We start from the raw sequence: 22,763 nt of genomic DNA, 5'->3' as shown, positions 1-22,763 counted from the left end.
ATACAACTTTTTAAGATTTATTCACATAAATATATTTAAAAATAAACCAGAATAAGAAACGATTGCAAGTACTCAAGGTCTGAATGTGGCCCAAAGAAGTCATTAGTTGGTGATTTTCGGGTCAGGAGGGTTGCTGGGGGCCTTCAGACGGTGTGAAGCCCTCTGTTTGCATCTTTTCTTTATATTTCAAAAAGTCTCTCCTTTTACTGAAATACTTGACCTGCAAGGAAAGGCAGTAATCACAAATACACCTCCAATGTTGTGTACAATGACGACAAAATAAGGGGGATAGTTTACCCACTGAGCCGGGCACTTTGATTCAAATTCGCTTTGGAAGCTCTGACAGGATGCAGCCTTGTCATTATTGTCATCCAGACATTTCCATAATAAGTCCCTGGCATCCCAGCAGGCTTTTCGTTCCACTGCATTTGGAGCTGCCATCGCCACCTGACAAAAGGTAAACTCGTCGTGATTTTTATTTGTATTTTCAGCTGTTAAAAACACAATTGCAACACTTTCAACGCACTGCATGGTACAACGACAATATGCTATTTGTTTTAATGAGCAGAAACAGGACGTTTAGCACACAGAGTGGTGGGGAGAAACTAATATTTGTTTCTTAGCTACTGGATACTCACTCGATCGAATTTCGGAGGATATATTCCGACCTAAAACTACTGTTTTTCCATACAACCACAAACAAATGTAGATTTACAACGCGTCCGAGGTGACAGCGTGAGCAAAAGCGAAGGACATTACTACGTCGCGCGTTGATGACGTCAGTGTGTCGGGGTTTTTTTTGCTCGCAAGGTAGGTGCAGGAGTTGGACCGTGAAATAAAATGATAAAATAAAGCCTTTAAGAATGTTTGTCTTGTAAATTTTAGTTTTTAAACGTGTTCACGCTTAAATTTCAGTGACTGTTCTGTCACGCTCGTCGAAAAAAAAGATGCTTTTCAAAGCTAACAGCAGATGACGCCGTTTGCCAACATTACTACATTAGCCCCACATTGCCTCCCGAAAAGCCCAATGGTTTCTTTCAAACTGAAGTAGGATAAAATATCAATTGAATTGATTACTATTCGAATATTCTCAACTTTAGTAAATGATAACGTGATTAAAAACAATACGAGGCGTTGAATTTTTTATTTTACATAACTCCGACAGGAGACAACCATGGTAAATCTGACTGGTAAAGAAATGCAACAGGTGGATCTGATTAAATCTCATTTCATCATCTTTAAAACACACACACACACACACACACACACACACATTTAATTACTGCCAGAGTTGGAAAGTTACATTTTGAATAAAAATGTCAGGGGAAGGCTACTAGAACATCAAAACATTATTTTGGGGCGAGAGGCATTTAAATAATGGCAGTTTTGTGCCAACTCCTACTTTGCACACTTGCGCAGATCATGTGTTTTTTTGTTGACTTCCCCTCTCGTTTTTTCCCCAACTGGGTTACACAGGTTAAAGGTTGGATTATTGACTCCATTTAAAAAATATACATATATGATCAAACCTTCTGACATGGGTGTGTACACTTTGTCTGACTTGGGTAAATCATTTGCGCGCTCCAAAAAGTAGTTTTGTGTAGTTTAGGCCCATTCAAATGAAAGTGGTTTCCCAAGTAGGCTGTTTTTGTCACTCGGCTATTTGGATACACAATAGCGTGTGTGAGAGCTTTACAGCGAGTTAAGGCATAATTAATGCGCCGTGTTGATTACCTCTCTCCTTCGTCTTCTTTTTTTCCCCCCTTCCTTGCTTTTCCACTCCCAGCCAACAATGATGAAGAAAAGCCCCAGAGGTTGCCATGGCGCCCATCAGCAATCAATCTCCGTTTGTGTGCTCATGTGGACCGAGTGGGGAATAAAAAACAGGAAAACCTATTAAGAGGATGCGTTGCTCGCAGTCCTTTTTAAGAAAGTAAGTATTCGGCACATTCCACGTAAATATGGACAGAATAATTAAATAAATCTAATTTACACTTATATTTAGTGATCCCACTTTTCACGGGGTGATTTAATTCTACATGGCGAGTTCTTTTTCCCCGAGAGCCTCAACGACCCATGCGTGGGTGTCAGAAAATTGTCCGCCGACAGTGTCAACACATAATATCAGTAGTTGACTTCGCAGCGGAGAAGTGTTGAAGTTGAAATGATAATAAAGCCACAGATTAGCTTGCATTATTGACTTAAATCTACGCCTCGCTTGTTCGGTAGAATTTTGAGCAGTTGATGTTGTGACGTCTTTAAAAAAATGTCCTTCATATGAATTCATGGATTATTTGCTTTTATTTTGGCGTCAGCTAAATAATTTATTAGATTTTAATTTATTGCTCTTTTAAATAGACAAAAGACCTTGAAAAAAAATCTCTGCAGAGTAAATTGCAATTGCAACATTAACCCTTTCAGGGCCAGCGGTCACTACGGTGGACAGCTTATCACGTTATCAGGTTCCGGCGTGCACGAAAGGATGAAGGGAAACAAATCAATATGTCCTGCAAAATGCACCGACACGCGCTGATTATCGAGGAAGAGCTTTGACGCTCGGGTAAATTGAGGCAAACGGAAGAGGCCCACAAAACCGATTTGATTCTCTTTAATCTGGTGACCTACTTTATATACAGCAAGCCACAAGCCCGCCCGCATCCTGCTGTTACATAATGGAGAGAGTCATTGCGGACTTGGACAAATCATTCGAACAGTTTGCGAATGAGAATTAAAGGCTACCAACAAACAAACAAACAAACACAATTCCAAGTGCTAAATGTCTCATTGAGCCACTCCTGCTTCCACAAGAGGTGATCTGTTCCAGGACGAGTTGTGTCGGTAAATGTGCACGTCTGGCCCGGCTTTCATCTTCATATAAGTTCACCTCATTCGTACTGACCCTTGACCATGGAAAATGGCTGTTTGTTGTTTTTTTTTCCTTTCCTCCTCTCCATTCTCCAGCTGAGGTCCACCTCTCCTCATCACGTCCTCAAAAACATGCTTGGAATCTGCGAATTAGAACGAAGTGTTTTGGTGGCTTTTATTCAAGGTCGCATAGCGTAGTTGACATCATTCGAGTTTTTCAGTGGCAAATAACAGCGGTTATGATTCACCCTTTCAAACCGGCGTCCCGATATTTTGTGTGTACTGTACAGCTCTTGTGATTTTGGCCTCGCTTTGACAGCAGCGGTTGTTTTGGTGTCTTCAGGGTTTGGTCACTGACATGCTTTCAGACCATCGAAGTCGCCGTCATGCCGGATGGTGAGTCTTTGTTCATCAAACATAAATAGTTTGCATGAAAATACCCTCTTGAACCAAATTTCAAGAATACAGGAACCAAAACCCCCAAAATACTTTCCGTCAGACGTTCAGAGTATGGTTTTATGTTGACGGGCGAATCACCGCGACTCAAACATAAACCTTTACCGGGAGATGTAATAAAAGTGTAAGGGGATGAGTCACGTGTCTTTAATAGCGACGGCAAAACCTTTTAACTCATTCCCTCCCAAAGACGTTTTTAAACGTCTTTTCAGACTTGGTCTAGAATTGGCTGGTACTGAATGAGTTAATGATCCGGGAAGGTAAATGTCAGCTCACGGACAAACACATGTGAAAGGCACACACACACGCACACGCACCCACGCAAAGATGGAGCCACTTTTTTGGAGTAGCCTGACGCCATCTTCTGCTTTTTTTTTTTGTCTCTTGCCTTTCAAAAATAGAAGGTATCACGGATCTCTCAGAGGAGGAACAAATTGATTCTTAAATGGAGCGCGAGTGTCCCTAAAGGAACATCTTCCCGGCAACGCATCCTTTTAATTAATCCGAACAAAGAGACTATCAATAAAAACGCTCGCAGTTAAAATCCCCCACAACCCCCTTAATCTCTCGGGCCTTGACTAAACAGACACCCGCCAAATTATATTCGGCCCGATATGATTTTAGACGGTGTCAGTTGCACATAGCAGACAGTCTGCCCACTCATTGTTTAAGCCACACTAACCACACATGGCCTCACACTCAACACTGACGTCATTTTGTACACACACATGCACACACACACACACACTGAGGGCTAAACATTGACCTGTTAACTGTCAAGCATGCTGTGGCCACGACAGTGACCTCCAGTTGCCACCACAGGAAGTCAATATTACCGGCAACTCAAGCCTAGTACTCAATGACAAACACACACACATGCACACACACACACACACACGTGTTCACATTCCGATGACATGAAGACTAGTAGGTGTGTCTTTGCTGCAGCGTAAAAGTGTTTGTTTGTTTTTTTTGGTAGGTAAGTCAAAAAACGTTTGTACATGTTTTATGCCCTCCCGCTAATCCAAACATGATATTTTGATTAATTCTCTGTGTCTGGAATATTAATTAGGCAGCAAGTTCCTCTGGTTTTAACCCAAATCAGGGGGCGTGGCTAATTTGTCACTTCCTATCTACTGAAAATGACATCACAGTTCCTGAGGAGTCACGGTCAATCACGGCTCACCTGTTCTCTGGGTTGTCGTGCGTCGTTCACAAGGCACTGTGTTGTCATTTTCAGTCAACAGCAGGTGGCAGTACAAGGCAAAATGTCGTGGGACATAAAACCGATTATTGTCAAGAATTTTATTTTTTTTACTTCGATTTTTAATCACAAATTTTCCGACTTACACCCACAAGCGTTATACTCGCCTCTCATTCACACCTAAAAAAAATCTCATGGTCACCCAAAAAACTTTCACTAGAGTCTCACTTTCGCATTTTCTGACACCTACCCCAAAAATTCTCACAAAAAAAAATCTCAAAACCCTCTCAAACCTCTCGCAGACACCACAGATTTCTTATTCACACTAAAAACTCATACAACCCAAAAAACTGTCACATGCACAAGACACACAAAAACACTCACATAGACTGAAACGCCTAATAAAAAAAGAAAAACCTCCTACACACAAACCAAAGAACTTCTCAGATATTGCATAAAAAAAACTACTTACCAATGAACCTTTCAATTCCACCCCAAAAAAACTCTCACAGGCCTCAAAAATATTATATGTAAACCAAAAAACACTCAGAGAAAAACATTTACACCAAAAAGCCTTGGCACACACCAAGAAACCTCAAGCTTCCCACCAAAAAACTCTCATGTCCACTAAAGAATGTTTCACACACCAAAAAAGCCCCTCACTCCCACCCAAAATTCATTTGCAGAACTCAAAAGATTTTCACATGCACCAAAAATTCCTCTCGTTCACACAAAAAAAATACCTGTCACATGAAACAAAATATCTTCGTTACCTCTAAAAACTCTCACACACACAAAAAACTCTCACTCATCAAAACTCTCACACTAACCAAAGCACCTCTTACATAAGCACACACCAAAAAAAATTCATGCCGGCAAAAAAGCTCTTACACTCGCCAAAATATCACTCATGTTTGCCATAAATCCTCTCGCGCTCCAAATGAAACTCTCACACATACACTCAGACATTTTTTGAAGCGCGAACGCTATTTTTGGCCCATGAAGCACCTCATATTTTTCTCCTACATATGTTTGTCACGAAACGTGCCAAATTTGTGACCATGTCACGAGACAAATTCAAGCACTTTGTTTTGCTCTCACACACACACACATCGACCTACAGTATATCCCCGGAAGCACGGGACCTGAGAGGATATTGTAACAAACATTGGGACCGAAACCTTGGACCTACAAGTGGGACAAACAGGCTCTCCTGGCAGAATTAAAGGGGATTATCTCTCTTAATTTATGCTAATGAATGCACACTGAGTAACGAGAGTAGCTTGTTCTTGAGAAACCCGGGCCCGTCTCTCGCATTCTCACACACAAACACTCAAAAGCTGCCACCGCAGTGTGTTTTAGAACCATTGAAGCCTGTTGAATGTGAACTCCCGACTCATTCTTTTTTCTTTTTCCCAACGCACACACTCGGTGTCGTTCGCGCGGGTCCTCGAGGCAAAATGTTGTTCTCCGAACCTTTGCCTAATCCTTTTACATTAATACACACTTTATTTCCGCTGTGGGAGAGTTTTGTCTTGTTCCGCCGTGTGGGGCTGCTCCAGCTCAGTGGACCAAAGCTTTTCTTTCTTGACAAATTATTCATCCAGACATACTGTGATCAGTGGGGTCTTTATGATTCCGCTGAATCCAGAGTTCCTTGAACGCATCCTCTCATGGAAGTCCCCCAAAAGAGACTTGAGTTTCTTTGTTTGGCACTTAGCAGGGACTTCATAGTCATCTGTAGATATGGCAACCATGTGAATAGATTAAATGCTGGAAAAATACGACACAATCACCTCACTGGGATTCTTCTGTAACCCTTTCACGCACCCTGTAACCTGATAACATGATAAGCTGTCCACTGTAGTCACCTCTGTCCCTGGAGGGTGAAATTATTTTTTAATTTACATGATTGAGCAATACTGTACACTGGCGACAGCAGTTACAAGGTGTAATTTATGTTGTTTCTCTTTAGAACCCGCTCGTAAAGTTTGTCCCACCATCTGTTGTAAGGTGTCCTTGAGTTTCTAGAAAGGCGCCCACAAATAAAATGTATTATTATTATTATTATTATTATTATCTTTTAATTTCAGAAAAAGATCAAATGTTATTCTTACTTCTCGGCCATTCAAAATTATTGTAAGGAAAATAGATCAATGTAGAATTCATTCAAACACTTCAGCTACTTTACATGCTGTGGGAATAAATAGACCAGGGATGGGCAACTGGCGGCGACTCTCGGGCTGCACTTTAGCCACCCGTTTTTTTTGATTTCTCAAAAAATATTCATTTTGTGTTCACCAGAGAAGGTGGGGGAAATGAGGACAGAAAACTCGGAATATACTCAAAAGTCTATTGTTTGGCCTGGCACCTGGGGGGGGGGGGGGGCTCCAAGCATATTTCAACGGGGGCCAGTGTCCCCTCTGCAATTTAGGCTAGAACCGGCACTGCATAGTCGGATGCGATGCAGTTCAACAAACATCGTAATAGACACATGGACGGGGGGGGTGCTTTTGATGACATTTGTATCTAATTTAACCCTTTCAGGGACAGCGGTTACTACAGTGGACAGCTTCTCATGTTATCAGGCTCCAGGGTTGCATGAAAAGGGTTAATATCGCCCAAGTGATTCCCAGTGTCTGCACTAAAGTGCAGTTTTATGCAACGGGAGCTTTTCACGATGAAAGACACTGATTGGATGTCAAGTGCGAGCACACGCGCACACACATACGCACGCACGAACGCAAATCCCCAGAGTCAAATCACCAAGACGCCCCTCATTCATTTTCATTCAGGCAGTGGGTGGCGCTCCCCTTCATCCCCGCTTTGCGGCTCGCAAGCGCGCATCCGCATTCATCCGGCCAGCCGGCGAGCCAGACGGCGCTTCCTCCCCCTGACGGACCCCAGCCGAACCCCGCCGAGCGCCAGCGTCGACTGGCGGCGTCAACGCATCACGCACGCATGGACGCGCGCACCGGCGGGATGACCTGCTAGCGCATCTCGACGCACACGTCGCGCGTTTCGCCCCTTCCACTGCCAAGCGACATTCGGCCTCTTTGCATGTCCTTTTTCTCGCGACCATGGAGACGGTCCGGGTCCACGAAGTCCTCTCCCGGCTTCTGCTCCTCAGCCTCGTGGGTAAGAAAATCTCATTTAAATCATATTTCAGATGCACATTGCCTTGATTGATTATGATTAATGCGCATTTGATGAAACTTTTATTTTATTTTTGTGGCCAAAGCATCTCCAACGTGCCAACATTGCGTATATTTTCCAAACTGTGCCGCGTTTTGGTAAAAGGCTGCGATTGTGCTGGCAGATACGGACACATGTTGAAGAGTTCATGTAGTGATGCGGTTTGCTGCGGTGCATGCGTGCGACTCCTTCGAGCAGCCTCAACTATTCTTAATGAGCATGTGGAGCGTGCGAAGCGCTCAACCGAACCGCTGGCTGCACTATCCCGATTCACAGCATTTGTATCGTGCCATACCGTGAACTCGCTGTCTGTCTTCCCCACTTGGAAGCATCTGCATATGCCATGTTTTACGCTCCCCATTTTTGTTTAACGCTCATCTCTGGAAAAGGGTGGGAGAGGCAAAGCAGGTCGTCCGCTTCATTTATTTTCACCAAATGTTGAGTCGCACATCTCGGTGAAAATGCGAGCGACGTCCGCTGTAAAATATCAGATATTTTTGAAAAAAGGTGAGATGAGAGATTTAACCCTTTCATGCACCCTGTAACCTAATCATGTGATCAGCTGTCCACTGCAGTAACTGCTGTCCCTGAAAGGGTTAAACGCACTTTTCAATCTCACAACCAGATCGAACTCACATTTGTAGCGATCAATTAAGAGCATAATGAAATTATTTTTTTTTAAGGTGTCAAAGCAGTGCTATTAATTGCTATGCTAAAACTTATTCCGAACCCTTAGCTCTAGTGGCGTCAAACTCAGTTTTTGTTGCGGGCCATTTCAGAGTTACAGCTTCCAAAAATCTCAACGTTATTTATTAGCCATGACAATTTGACATTGCGGTACAGATTTCAGCAAGAATCATGAAAGTTGACACACATGATTTGATCCCGCGGGCCACATAAAATGACATGGGGGGCCGGATCTGGCCCCCGGGCCTTGACTTTGATACCTGTGCCTTAGTGGGACTGCTCTCAATCATCTGTGTTTGTGCTCTCAATACCTTTTTGTTCCATTTATAATCTCAGCTCAAGGACAACATTTTTCTCGGCTTTACACTCCCTTTTTGAGCGAGTTGTATTTTCCAGTTCGGAATATGCGACCTTTGTTTTGTGAACGTCGGTTCTTTCTCACTGCTGAAAAACCGAAAGCGGAGAAACAGCAACTCCATTTAATGGCGAAATTATGACGTGATTGGAAAAAAAAAGCAACATGTTGGATTTGCTGTTGCGAGTTTCTTAGGTAACGCGTTTCCCGACATCAGTGGCCTTCAATGTTCCAGATTTGGTTCCGGCTAGTTGTAGATGGAGAGCCAGCGTTCCCTGCGGCTAACATGGCTTCAGTGTTATCCAACCATCTGTCTCACAGTATGCCAAATCGGTCGCTCCAAAACAGTTTCTTCATTTTGACTCGCGCAGTATCACACGGGCGACAAACACGCACGCATTCGAATCTGTGTGATCTGGCGGATGCAATCGTTGTGACCTGATTTGTCCGAGTGGTCCCAAACACAGTCTGCCTCGCCTTCGGGGAGTTTTGTTCATCCAACAGAGCATTTGGGAGGACTCGGAGGTCACTGATGTTGGATGACAAGGCCGGCCGGCCTCGTGAGCTCCGGTGCACGAGTGTGTTGCTGCATCATGATTTGAGCACTTGCAGTGTCCCGTGAAATCTGGTCATCTGACATTAAGTGATTGCCTGATTGTGAATTTGATTGACCTGAATTCCGATCCACTCGTCGGCAGCTCAAGTGGAGCCGTGAGCCTGAACAGGATAAGCCGGCGATTCTTAAAGGGTGTAGTTGTGCACGAGCTCCCTCTAGTGGTTCGCAAAAGAATCACAGCCTACATACAGTTCAGTTGTATTTAACTTTGAGCATCCCCGTAAAGTGAAAAAAAATGTCTCGTGAATATGGATTGATTTTTATTTTCTTTTTAAGTTTCTTGTCAGTGAGTTTGTTGCTTAAGAAATCACTGCCAAAGTTAATGTAACGCAAAGGCTTTTAAAACCCTAACGATCCGTTCTGATAGCAGGCGGCAATGTACTAGCGAGGCGCTGCCATCGCGCCATATACTTTGCAGCCACGCGCTCCCTCGGTTGTGACCGCACCTGCTGCTCGTGCATTCCATATGTGCGATTCTCCGTCGCTAAAATCACACCAAACCAATCGGGTTGACGCCAGTCTTGATTATCCATCTTTTAATTCCACTCGAACTGGAAATCGCCGATAATCACAGCCCCGGTTTATCATCGTCGTCATGTTTTAGGACTTTGGCGTTTCCCCCGTTGTGACACTGATTTATTGGGTAGCGCCATCGATGGCTCGCTCGCGCGTGACAATTGGTGTGATGGACTCTAAACAGCCAGCGTGGTAATGATCACATCTCAGCTCACAAGGCTCCCTTGCCAGAGCAGCCAGTCTGTGTTTGTTGTTACCTTCTGATGATGTCCACATGAGATGAAAACAAATTTATCTAACTGCGTCGATGCAAAAACGCCACAAATGATATTATGGGTGCAATCTGCCTCGCTCGTCTGTGTCATTTATATGCTTTTATTTACAGTCAGTCGCCCCAACTCATTCCAGGCTCCGTCTGGACGATCTGATACACCGCCGAGAGTTGACCCCGGATTATTGACCAAAAGTATTGATGAACTACCAGACATCGGAGTGTCGCTTTCCGATGATGTCATTATTTTGGGGTTGAGTTTGGGGATCGTCAAATCAAATAAAATGCAGAAATAATCGACTGGTACGTTGTCATCCACACATTAAATTTCTCCGCAAAGCAAAAGCCTACTTTTTTAGTTCCAGCACATGATGAGATATTATTTGTAATTTTCTCCTCTTCTACCTAATATAAAATCCCTGCTAAAAAGGAGATGATTGCTGCACTAACTTTACTAGCCGAATAAAAACATTCCGTGAGGTCAAATAAATCTTGTTAGAACAATTTCCTAAAGCCTCGTTAGCTGCCTTTAATTTTTTATTTTTAAAATAAATTCCTCCCACAGTTGTTTCAGTCCTCCAAATGGAACATGAGAGAAGAAGATTTTGATGCCATTTCTGCACCACAGAAGCGGGTGACACGATCAAATGGGTTGGCGCTGAGACAAGCCGCAGATGTTACATAAATAATTGATTGACTTTTTGTTGGGGTGTTTTGCCTTACCCCTTTTGGCGCTTTGGTTTTACCATCCCAAACCTTTTATTCGTAAATTTGTCTTTAATCCACTTCGCAGCAGCAACAACAGCAGCCTCCTTTTGCCCTGCCGGCAAGTTGCTTTGAAAAAAAGCCCAGGCCGGGTCATGATGACAGCTGCTCGTCCCTTTGATGGCCAAAAAAAGCCAGAGTCATTTCACATTGTGGGCCACATACGGACTCGGTAGATGTCAAGTGGGCCGAACCATTAACATTATACCATACTGTGCTATGAATCACCAAACTATCATCTCTTTCCTTTGTTTTGGTCTCAAGAAGCATTCTTTGGCGCTTTCATATCATTTGCTGCATTGGGTCTATCTCTGTGACAGACTGAGACTGCTGTTTTCTTCCCCGATGAAAACAATGTTGTCTTCTACTGTGATCAAAACAGTGTGCCCCCTATCGGATAATCCACGAATCGCATTTTATTTAAAATATTCATTCCGTGTCTTGAATGCATTTTTCTTTTACTTTTAAATTATCCCGCGGGCCGGATTTAACCTCCTTGGGGGGTCGTTTCCGGCCCGCGGGTCGTATGTTTGACACCACTGCAAGAGGGGAACACCCCAAAGTTTTCTACTCTGATTGACGGAGCGAGTGACGTTTTGCCGAGACGGCGGAAAACAAGCCGGGAGGAACGGCAACAGTGCACCTACTGCAGGTCAAATCAAGTTTGAATGTGGGGAAAATTGCCAATTTAGAACAATATTTCATCCAAACGTGTCCTCCTTTGTCTATGTTATTCTAAAAAGAATTCACATACGTCTTGGAAAGGGAAACTTTGGAAATGAAGCAGCACTGCGCCGGCAGACTGTTTGTTGAAAACAGGCCGTGGAAATGATCCAACCGCTCCCGATTTGCTCATTTAAACTCGACTTCGCCCGGTTTTATTTCGACAGCTGCTTCGCTACCCGCCAGCGACGAGGTTTGAATGGCTGTTGCGCAACGTCGGATGGCACACCGCAATCACGGCATCACGGTCCGTGTCCCGCTTTGCAATTTGCGAACTAAAATGGGAATGCCAAAATTATCTGGATTATTATCATTTTTTTTAGTTGGCAAACACTTTTTGCGAGGGAATCATTTGGCAGTCCGCTGAGCTTGGCATTCCGATCATGTCTTTGTCGCGATAATCGGTCGCCAATCAATGTTGCACATTTGACTTTGCCGGTGGTTCTGTGGGAAAAAAAAGACGGCGTCATTGTTTCCCTTGTCAAAAGTGAAGCGGAACCCCAAACCAATTGGTTGAATGAATGTAAAATGCGGTGTTTTTGTGTCGCGTCTGCCAGGGAGAAGGGTCACCCGGGAACTGTGACCAAATGCGAGTTGATTAACGCTCAACCCATCCCCACCCCGCCCACCGCCCACAAAGCACCCTAAAAAAACCGCTCACGGTCCCAATAGGAACCCGTGAGTAGGAGCTCTGAGAATGACAGTCTGGCCCATTTCCAGCAGCCTTTCCCCTTTTGGCCCCAGTCCCGAGTTCTCAAGTGCTCTCAGCCGGGTGGTGGCCTTTCAGAAGCGAACAGCAAAGGTGGGGGGGGTACACATCCTTACCTAAAAGGAACGCTTGTTCCACCGCACTAAAGCATTCCAGCAGCACCTGATGTCACCGAAATGCGATGACTCAAAATGGGGTTGTAAGACAACAGAACACCCGATCAATTATTATTATGGTTATGATTATTTTTTAATCAAGGCTAAGATTGTGGAATTAGGGACAGCGTCCTCCTCGCGCTCTATTTTTTGGGAGGGGGCGGCAGTGGCAAAAATGAGCGAGTGCGCCAAACAAGTGAGGAATGGAAGGGGCATGACCCTCGGCTGAAAGACGGCGAGGACGGAATATTGTTGCGTCTCCATGGCGACGGAGAGAGTCGGATCAGGAAGCCGGCAGGAAGTCGGGGTGCTCCACGCGCCGTAGAGGTCTTTTTTGGTTGTCATATGTACCGTTGTCATGGAAACTCCCCTCATTCCATCCGAATGCTGATGGACAAAGCATTGACGTAAATTCGATTTTTCGCAAATTAAGTGTCTTCAGCGTTTTTATCTTATATAGATTGCAACATGCGTTACTTTCTGAGAGCATAAAAATCATCTTTTTAGCCATTTCAGGGACAGCGGTCACTACAGTGAACAGCTTATCATGTTATCAAGTTACAGGGTGCAGGAAAGGGTGAATTTTATTTTTATTTTTTTCATGGCCAAAGGCTGCCGAATTAGGATGAAGTACTGCTCCGCCGAACGAATGCAGGATTACTAATCAGGCACGCGCGGGCAGTATTTTCTCAGTTTGTGCTAAGCGGATGGGATTGGCGCATCTCACTGCTCAGACGAGGCGGGCAGATTAGTGAGGTGAGCTGAAACGCTAACGCATGTATGCGCACGAAAATGTGTCTGTGCGTTGTTAACATGTTTGCATCGATCATTTTGCAATGATTAAAAAAAAATAAAAAATTGGTAAGTTCAACTTGTCTCTTAAAATCCACCCGAGTCGCCGGGTTGTGAGTCTCAGTCCGAGGCTGCGATTTTGAAACCAGCCACGAAGACGAGAAATTTTCACCACAAAACCACACAAGCGCTCCCCAAAAAAAATTCTGAGCTGCAGGCTCGAAATGCAGCAAGAAAGCTTACTCATCCTTTTTTTTTTTACACTTGACTTGAACACCTGCCGGGAGGTGAAAGTTGGAATTCAATTCCGCTTTGGGGGCTACGGATAGACATTTTTTTTTTTTTTTTTACTGTGGATTTAACATGTAAGCAGGCTTGAGCTTACCCGCTGAACATCAGGTTGATAGTTTTTTGGGGAATGAACTGAAGTGAAGTCACTTCTTATCATGCCGTGTCCAAGTGACACAGTCCTGATAATGATATGCAACTCTGTGAGTTTTGCTCATTAATTAATTTTTTTTCTTTTTTATGCAAATGTGTAACATATTATCAGGCGAAAGATTAACAGCCTTCAAACAAGGTGGAAAATAGGCCAAATATAACACCAGCAGTGGGGGAAAAAAAGTCTACACACCCATTCAGTGATAAATGGCAGCTAAAAAAATAATTCCAAAACGTTTTCCACCTTGAATCTTTGGGAGGGACAGCGGTCACGACAGTGGCCAGCTGATCATGTGATCAGGTGACAGGGTGCATGGAAGGCTTTCTGTGACCCGTACAACTCAATTAGTTTGACAAAAAAAAAAATCATTTTGAGATGGAAGTCAAAAGAATCAACCAGCAACACGCGAAACGGGACCCTCTTCACACCCGCCGCCATTTAACGTGTTGCTGATTAACCCTCAATCAGTTTCGGATGTTCTAGTAGGCTTTTCCTGACATTTCTTGGGGGGTTTTCTGTCTAACACAAGCAAAATTTGGTGCTATCCACCGCAGAGACGTGCGGTCAGGGGAGGCAGGTGAGGCAATAGCTCACCTCAGAATGCCCATTGCATTGCGCAATCATCACAAACTGGGTTGATACATACATGCAACCGGCTATATCAGCATGTCGCAAATATAATCTTTAGCCAATTGAATAAGCTACCCTTTTTTGGTTGATATATTTGTAAATCTGACACTAAACGAGTCAGTGCCTCACCAACCATGCACCTCACCGCACGCCACTGATTCCACCGACACGAATACGATTCTACCTAGTTACCTCTAAATATTATTGCTGCAGGCTTATTTGACGACGACATGAATCAAATGTCCGGTCGTCCCATTTGGCTGCAAATCTGAAGGATTAAAAAGCAAATTGGTGTCAAAAACAAGCGTGATGTCAACCTCTGGATTTGTCGAATATTTCCATGCTATGTGTGTCAATGTGTGTGTTTGTCTGGAGCGGCTGAACTTGAAAAGCGGCACTCAAGGCTCCTAAACTCGATGAAATTGTGCGCAGGGGGGGGGGAAGCTCAGCTTTCATCCTCCGTTGTGTCAGGCTGTCTGAGTATTTATTCATGCGAGCCCCTGCCTTTTACTAATCCTGCCTTAGTTTACTATTCGGTAAGAGAGTGTAACATTTTTTTTTCTTCCCCTCTCTTCATCCTCAGAAGGCGACATTACGATAACCACATGGCATGAGTCGGTGTTTACGACCGCGCGGCACATATTACACCGGCAGTTACACACAGTTAAGCCGATAAATGTGTGGAGGACGCCTCGGGCGTATTCATATTTCATGAAAGTGTGTGTGTGTGGTGTGAAAGGAATGCCAAGTTAAGATGTATAAAAAAAAATGGCTGCGGGGTCGACTGACCCATTGTGCCACATATGTGTGGATGTAACTGGGGTGTTGCATTTCACTCCGTCGTTGGATGTATATGTGTGTGCGCACATGTACAGCTGTCCAACGGGGCCCCAAACTCTCACGGTCTCCTTACACACACACACGCAAACACGCATTCTCACACGGACACACAGATCCCAATGATAAGCTTGTCTTCTTGGGTTTTAAATTGCAGCCTTTAATGCCGCCCAGGCCGGGCGGAACAATGTACGGGTTGTTTAAAGCTCCACTGTCCTCCACTTGACATAAAGTCTGATCCCATTAAGTGGTTCCTTCTGCTGCCGGACTTGAGTGCGAGAGCGATGACGAGACGGAACAGCGAATGTCTGCCGCCGCCCTATCAGCAGGCCGCAAGCGCCCCCCTTCCAAGTGGTTGGGTATCAATCTGCACGTCTGTCTAACCTAATTAAAAAAAAAATCCCATCCCATCCGTAGGAATAGCTCGTTTTGTGGTGACTCAGACGTCACTTTTCAGTATGTGCGTTGAAACTTACGACAAGTCTCGAGAGATAAGCTGGCGTTGCGAGGCAGAGAACCGTCACCACGAATCCAACGCGTTGGATTTAATTAAATTTCTGGTGCACCTTTCATGCCAACTTCTGAAGTGACTGCAACGCTTCTCTCAATCGGCTTTCCTTTGCTTTGTCTTTATAATTCCTGTTGTGATGACCAGCGGTGATTCAGTTACCTTGAAAAATTAACTTTGCCGATAACTTGTTTTTTAAAGTCACAACGTTGGCTAGAGGACATCCGGCCGCTTAATTGCGAGTGTATTTGAACCGTGAAATTCAAGGACAACAGATGGATAAAATGTTTGACTTACCATAATTACTCTCGACACAGTTTATTGAAGCTAGCTAACACTCTGTCGACAGCAGAGTGTTAGCTAGCTTCAATGTTGTTTTTCGCTAAAACGAACTCAAAACGGTGAAGGTGTGTCCATCTCCTTTCTCCATAGCTCTTTATGCAACACGTTATGCACACGCGATGACTCGTCAGCTCGCCGAAAGCCCGACATGACACGTACGTTACGTTAGCCGCGACAGTGTGCCTATTTTGGAGTGACCGACATCACCAATTATGACGAAGGCATACCATTGAAAACACAGATGAGGTACAATAAATTATGATGTATTTTACATTTTGATACTCAAATTTTAGTCGCTGACTGAGAGACATGGAGACAATGACGGTAAATGTTCTTGGACAACTACGGTAAATAGGATGACTTGGACTTTGGGATTCTTTTAATGGGTCGACTTAAAATCAGTTTGCGGTGCCCTAAAGGAAGCCGGCGGACGGCTTCCTCATTGGAAGGATTTGGTCTAAATCAACCCCCACTGGAGTCGGCTAATCCAGAGCTGTTCTATTCGTTAAGATTTACTGCTGAGACAGGCTCGATGAGCCCAAAACGATCAACAATCCTGCCGGCGGCATCTTCACGCAGCTTGAGCTCATAGGAATCCAGTCGGATTTTCTACCCCCCCCCCCCCCCCCCGAAAAAAAGGACTTAGTAATTTTAGTAATTAGTGGAAAGCGGTCTGATTTTGTTTATTAGTGTTTGTTTATAAGACTCCGCTTTGCCCAGAGATTGCAGTTATGTTGACGCAGAGCAGCACTCTACAGGATTTTCCCGCCATTTTGGTTCAAAATAATATCGCCCAGTAACTCAATTTCGTTCAAAGCATATTCAGCACTAGATGGGAATTTCCAATTCCGAGCTTTGAGGTTCCCAAACTGCAGGAGGTCATGTTAAGCCTCGATCTCCAATGATAAGATAATGATAAGAGCGGCCGTGCCTCCATCTGTTGAGAAGAAAGCTACGCTAAACTAGCTAAACGAGCTAAACAAAGCGACTGGCCTTTTCTTTATGCGCCTCATAGGCGATAAGGAAAAAACAAAAAAACATGCTTTGATATGGCTTCCAAAATTTTAACCATGAAACAAACGCGGGTCGTTGCAACTCCGACGAGGAGGAATAACAGCGAGATAAGCGAACGAGGGCACGGGAGGGAAGACGAAGTAGCTGCGGGCGCATCGCACCGCTAATTGCCTCATTAACATCCCACAGCCGCGTCGCACCTAATGTATTCTTTTTTTCTTTTTCTTTTTTTTGCCACGCACACAACATCGAGGCAAATTATTACCTGTTGTTTCAGTTTGAACCTCTAATAGGATCGTAATTTCAAGACGGACCCGTATCGTAACGATTCTGTAATCCGTGCGCACAGGAGCTGCTGGTGTTTTAACCCTTTCGTGCACCCTGTAACATGATAAACTGTCTACTGGAGTGACCGCTGTCCCTGAAAGGGTTAAAAAAGTCCACAAACAAGGTGAAGAATGTTGCAATTTCGATTTCATGACATTCTAGCAAAGAAGTGAGTTGAAACAAGTGATGCGCAACATCGATCCCCCCCCCGTGGCTCCTGGATATGCATTCATGCGAACGATTTTTCACATGATACAGGAAAGCTTTGTTTACTTTGTGTACGCATGTTAGATGCATTAAAAAAAAATCTGAAGCAGCTCGGTAGCGACACGCTGTTTACACGATCTTTTTTTTTTCCATCCCGCTGCGGTAAACAATAGGATTATGCTGATTTTATGTTGTGGATGCCTCTGACCTAAATTTGACTCTGCTGAGAGCTTGGAAGTTACGAAGGGAAGGTTTGCACACAGTGAAAGAAAAAACATGTATAATTCAGGCATTGGTCATCATGATCTTATTTTATTATTCTCATGATGTTGACTCTTCTTTGTCTCCCCGCATCGTTTCCGTGCCATGACTCACCACAATTGCCGACTTCCTGCTGCTCTTCCCCAAAATAACATCATGGCCCCAAGTATCATAACGGGATGCATCAGCGTGTGCCGAATGGAGAGCGCACTTAAATAATCACATCAGCACACACTTCATGAATTATTTCAAAACCTCACTGGCATTCTGACAAGTCAATCTTGAAAAAAAAAACATCATTAACCGCTGTCTTCTTTCTTCCCTCTGCAGTCAGAACAGTGGAACCTTTGGTCCGAAACTTGAAGAAACTCCAAGAAGATATCGACTGGTCGTACACAGGTATGGAATAAGTCGGCAGCGGGCCTTCTACAGAAAGTATTGCTTCTTGTTACGAAAGAAATTTCAAGATACGAAAGGTAAAAATACAATATGGGCTGCTAATTGCAGCTCTGAGTTTCCTGAACGCAACATACTTAGAGCTGCTGTGCCATTGGCTATTACCCAGCATCTTTCTGGCATCCCATTGGCTAAGGGGGACCTCTACCTTATGTGTCTATGCAGCGTCCTCGTCATTCGATCCTCGGGCCATGAGGCGATCCGATAGTTTAACGTAAATCTGAATCACCCAGAAAAAGTGTTCACCAGTCGGGCGAACAATCGAAGGATTGTTAAAAGCCGACAAAAGCAAACGTCCTTGGATCGGTTCTTTACAAAACACCAGGCAAAAACCACTTGTGAGAGAGAACATGAACTAATGAGGGCAAAACAACGATGAGAACGGAGTTAAAAGTTAAACGATCATAATTTGTATCCTTTATTGATTGTTTTTTTATCGTATGCACAACTCTCATTTGCAATAATCTAATTCTAACATGTATTTGTTACATATTTTGATGCTTTAGGAAAAATTTGTCTGAAATTTGGTGGGGCTTGGAACGGATTAGGGCATTTACATGGAAAACGCGTCTCTACTTACAAACTTTTCGAGCGCAGAAATTTATTCCGGAACCAATTAATTTCGTAAGTCGAGCTACCACTGTAGTGACCTTTTTAGGGTGATCCGCTCCACAAACAAAAAACTAAACTAAACTCAGTGACAAGCCCAGCGTATGTCAGTCTCAGATCGGTTGATCTGTCGGAATTACCGTATCTAGCAACATCTCCCACAGGAGAGCCTTGATCTGCCTCGGGCCATATGTTCAGAAGACTGCAGCTAACTCAGCACGGAGCCCTGCTGCGCTAAGCTGTCCAGAAACAAGAGTGGTTAGAGGCAGACGAATCATAGTCGCAGTCCCGGGGGGTTGGGGAGGGCTGGGGGGAGATTATGGCCTCTTACTGGGAAAGGAGAATCGGGTCTGAAGGGGTCAGCAGTGGGCTAATGGAGGGCTGTTAACGGTATTAACCTCTTGTGGAGTTCGAGTGATTTTAATGGCTGCATTCGACGACAAACAACATGGTACCAATTGGAGCTCTTTAAATCATTCGTTGCCGTTGCTGAGTGGACTCGTCAATTTCCAATGGGCATGGGCGGGGCAGTGTCTGATACTCCTCCCCTGTACATTTCCAATTTTTGGAAACAACTTTACTGATACAGAACCACCGGAAGATGGCTTTCGTGCTACATTTTACATTTGAGATCAGCACACTTTGTTGGTCCACTGGCTGCCGCACTGTTCGGCTCCATGGAGCAACGAAATGTCCAGCCGCTAAGGCGGCACAGTCTTCGTACATCCATGACGTATTTACGTCTGGCAAAATGACTCATATTTTTGTTTGATGGCAAATATTCATTACAATGCAGGTGCTGAGACACCAACCATGTAAATTGGCTTGATTTGCCTTGTCGGCAATCTCATCCGCCAGACTTGTTTTCCTCGTCTGGCAGATTGTTTTCCTCCCTCTGTCGAATCTTTCCAATCAGCACGCGCAGTCCATTTGTCAAAGAGTGGCAATGTTTTTGTTTTGTTGCGCTGCGCTCCCTCTTCCTCACTTGGTTCAATTTGTTGTGTTATTTTGAGGGGGTGGCGGGGGGGGGGGACTGGCGCTTGCATGTTTATCACGCTACACTCGTCGGTCGGCCTCGCAGCCGATGCTCATCATCACACGGGGAGGTCAGTCTGGTTGCCGGTTAAGTGTTGCTTCACTGTAACCCGAAAACACTCCCGGCATGTGCACGAGTGTGTCCGCGTGTTCTGGTCACAATCGGGTCTTCCTGTGCCGTTCGCTGAGCCGTGAGTGAAAACATTAGCATGTGAAAGAAGCGCACTTCATTGTGAGGCAGTGTGCGCTTCTTTTTTGCAATGGTTGGGCGAGACATCCGTGATGAAAATAAAAGGAAATATGTGGCAAAGGGTACCCGTGATTGACAGCGCCGAGAAGTGTGAGAACGTACGGACCAGTCAAGGATGAGAGTTGATCGTCATGAGTTGAAGTTACACCTTGATCATCTCTTTAACGCTTTCATACACCAATAATGATAACCTGATAACATGATAAGCTGTCCACTGTAGTGACCGCCGTGAAAGGGTTAAATTTCCAGCAGCCTATTTAGGCATAAAATGTTCGTCCCTGACACCCACAGGGGCTTTTTCCGTGTCTCACACTTGATGCTTGCTTCACCAGAGCACACAACCCACCAGGGGCAATACATGGCAATTCACAGTCATACATCCTTTTTTTTTTTTGGACACACCTCTCAGGTCTGTTCAACTTGGTCGGGGAAAAAAAGCATCAGTGTGAGAGACAACGCCTTAATATTCTTTGATCTGAAAACCGTGTCTACATCGGAAAGTAGTACATTAGTTGGTCCAAATAACTATGTTGAATTTATACATCTTGGCTGAGAGACAAGCATTGTATATAAAAAACGGAGCTAACTTTAGCCAGGGTCGTTATGGAGAGTCCTGTACATGCGCACTCACATTGGGTACATTTGAAAAAATATCACTGAGCCATTTATTTGTAAGTGAAATATAAAATGTCTTTAAAATTCATTCCAATGTTTTATGATTACGGCTCGGTGGTCCAGTGCTTAGCACGTCGGCTTCACAGTGTAGAGGTGCCGGGTTCAATTCCAGCTCCGGCCTCCCTGTGTGGAGTTTGCACGTTCTCCCTGGGCCTGCGTGGGTTTTCTCCGGGTACTCTGGTTTCGTCCCACATTCCAAAAAAAGCAAGCATGGCAGGCTGATTGAACACTCTAAATTGTCCATAGTTGGTTGTTAGTGTCTGTGTGCCCTGCGATTGGCTGGCAACCAGTTCAGGCTGTCCCCCGCCTACTGCCCGAAGACGGCTGGGATAGGCTCCAGCAACCCCCATGATCCTTGTGAGGATAAAGCGGATCGGAAAATGAATGAATGAATGTTTTATGATTATATTTTGATTAATTCCTAGTGGAATGTGATCAACCTTTAACAGTTGTTGTGCTAAACAATTGTTGTCATTTCGTATATAAATCTTAATTGGAATAAGTCAATGTTACATGCATATGACGTTTTTGTTTTGACAAACTTCCTTCATGTTGTACCCATCATTGTCCCTGGTGGCCCTAGGATCCTTCTGCCTGCAGGATATCCCCCCACCCCCGGGGTCCCATCTGTTCTGTTTGCATGCAAGTTTGCACTCTAATTATCCACGGCAAGGCGATGGCACGCATATAGAATGCAATTGCAATTTCTTTTATTCTTAGCCTTAAAAAAACAGATTTGTATTGATTTGAATCTTACTACCCCCCCCCTCCTCCTCCTCTTACCGCTGTAGTTTCTCTTGTCTTACTCCAAAAGTTTTATAGCCACTGGCTATGCGAGCTTCAAAACTCCACTGGCGCTTGATCCCCTGCTCACATGGTAATGCGCACCGATTTTCAGAGACGTGTATTTCGGTAAGTCCTGCAGTTTCCGCACACGCGTTTAGAAGAGAAGTGGACTGTGGCGCTATACAGCCACAGGGTCTGTTCAATTACGATGGTGTTGAAATCCCGCGTTTGTGCATGACTGTCTTCAGTTCCCGTTTTTCATTGTGAATCGGGAACCACTTTGGGAGTGCTACACACAACAAAAAGTTCACATCCTTCCAACTGCCGTCGCATCTGTTCATCCCCCCCCTGTCCGACTTTCACAAGGCACCACCCCACAAACTATTTGGATGAAGCTCGGCGCAATGCAGAAGTGCAGAGGGGGCCGAGCAAGCGGCGAGCCAATTTGGGTCAGATCTGTTTAACGCGGTGAAAACAGTTTTTCCCCCTTCCCTACATTGGTCGGAGTGTAGGAGTACTGATGCGATGTGATGTACTGACCTCGGACTAGCGTTCACAGCTGGAGCCCGGAGCGCTTCCACTTTGCTCTGTTAATTTGATTCAAACTACAAGCTGCCAGAACTGTTTGAAAGCCATTCCGCTGGGCTGGCTTCAGCTATGATGCGCTTTCCAATAGACTGACAGGGACTTGGAGGATGTCATTGTGCCACCACAAATGGGACGAGCCTATCAGCTGCGTTTGACCAGAAATTACATGAAGGCATTCATAATTTTAACCGTCAGTGGGAATCTTAATAAGCAGCACCGCTGACAGTCAATTGCAGTCAACTGTTTTTGATTTATGAATTTTTTTTCAGGGGGATTGGCAGAGAAAAGTCTTGTCCAACTCTGGCTTGGTCAAGTAAAAAAAAAAAAACTATGAACATGGCGAACCTCTGAAAATTCTATCTCGCAGCCCGCGATTGATCAAAATGTTTGCTAGGTTAAATCTATTACAAAAGAGAGAAAAGAGGACGGAGATGATTTACATTTCGAATTAGAACCGATGACATAATGTACATCCATACACACACGG

The 22,763-nt window shown here is 44.4% G+C and overlaps 2 protein-coding genes and 1 long non-coding RNA gene across 3 annotated transcripts in view; 1 reads left to right on the top strand and 2 right to left on the bottom strand.

Annotated features, from left to right (window-relative positions):
* Position 1: 1 nt before the first annotated feature.
* Positions 2 to 800, bottom strand: LOC127593964 (cytochrome c oxidase assembly factor 6 homolog). Its single transcript, XM_052055752.1, has 3 exons — positions 639 to 800; positions 298 to 447; positions 2 to 220 (listed from the first exon to the last, which is right to left on the bottom strand). The coding sequence occupies exons 2-3, from the start codon at positions 439 to 441 to the stop codon at positions 122 to 124; spliced, it is 243 nt and encodes an 80-aa protein (XP_051911712.1). The 5' UTR covers positions 442 to 447; positions 639 to 800; the 3' UTR covers positions 2 to 121.
* A 1,655-nt stretch (positions 801 to 2,455) lies between these two features.
* LOC127593965 (uncharacterized) lies at positions 2,456 to 14,422 on the bottom strand. The gene is made up of 3 exons (XR_007960561.1): positions 8,016 to 14,422; positions 3,114 to 3,267; positions 2,456 to 3,008 (listed from the first exon to the last, which is right to left on the bottom strand). It is a non-coding gene; the product is annotated as an uncharacterized LOC127593965 (long non-coding RNA).
* ptprz1b (protein tyrosine phosphatase receptor type Z1b) overlaps positions 3,228 to 22,763 on the top strand; it is a 38,820-nt gene continuing 19,284 nt past the window's right edge. The window contains exons 1-3 of the mRNA XM_052055733.1: positions 3,228 to 3,261; positions 7,321 to 7,663; positions 18,208 to 18,276. Coding sequence (XP_051911693.1) covers positions 7,606 to 7,663; positions 18,208 to 18,276 — 127 coding nt within the window. The 5' untranslated portion in view covers positions 3,228 to 3,261; positions 7,321 to 7,605. The remainder of the gene's footprint in view (positions 3,262 to 7,320; positions 7,664 to 18,207; positions 18,277 to 22,763) is intronic.

Source organism: Hippocampus zosterae, chromosome 21 (genome assembly GCF_025434085.1).
Source record: "Hippocampus zosterae strain Florida chromosome 21, ASM2543408v3, whole genome shotgun sequence".
NCBI lineage: Eukaryota > Metazoa > Chordata > Actinopteri > Syngnathiformes > Syngnathidae > Hippocampus > Hippocampus zosterae.
Note: the sequence above shows the minus strand (reverse complement) of the source record. Positions and strands in the feature narration are given on the sequence as shown.

Coding starts and splice junctions, on each gene's coding strand:
- LOC127593964 (XM_052055752.1), bottom strand. CDS start 441: ATGGCAGCTCCAAATGCAGTGGAACGAAAAGCCTGCTGGGATGCCAGG. Junction 221..297: donor CAAAGTGCCCGGCTCAGTGG/GTAAACTATCCC, acceptor CTTTCCTTGCAG/GTCAAGTATTTCAGTAAAAG.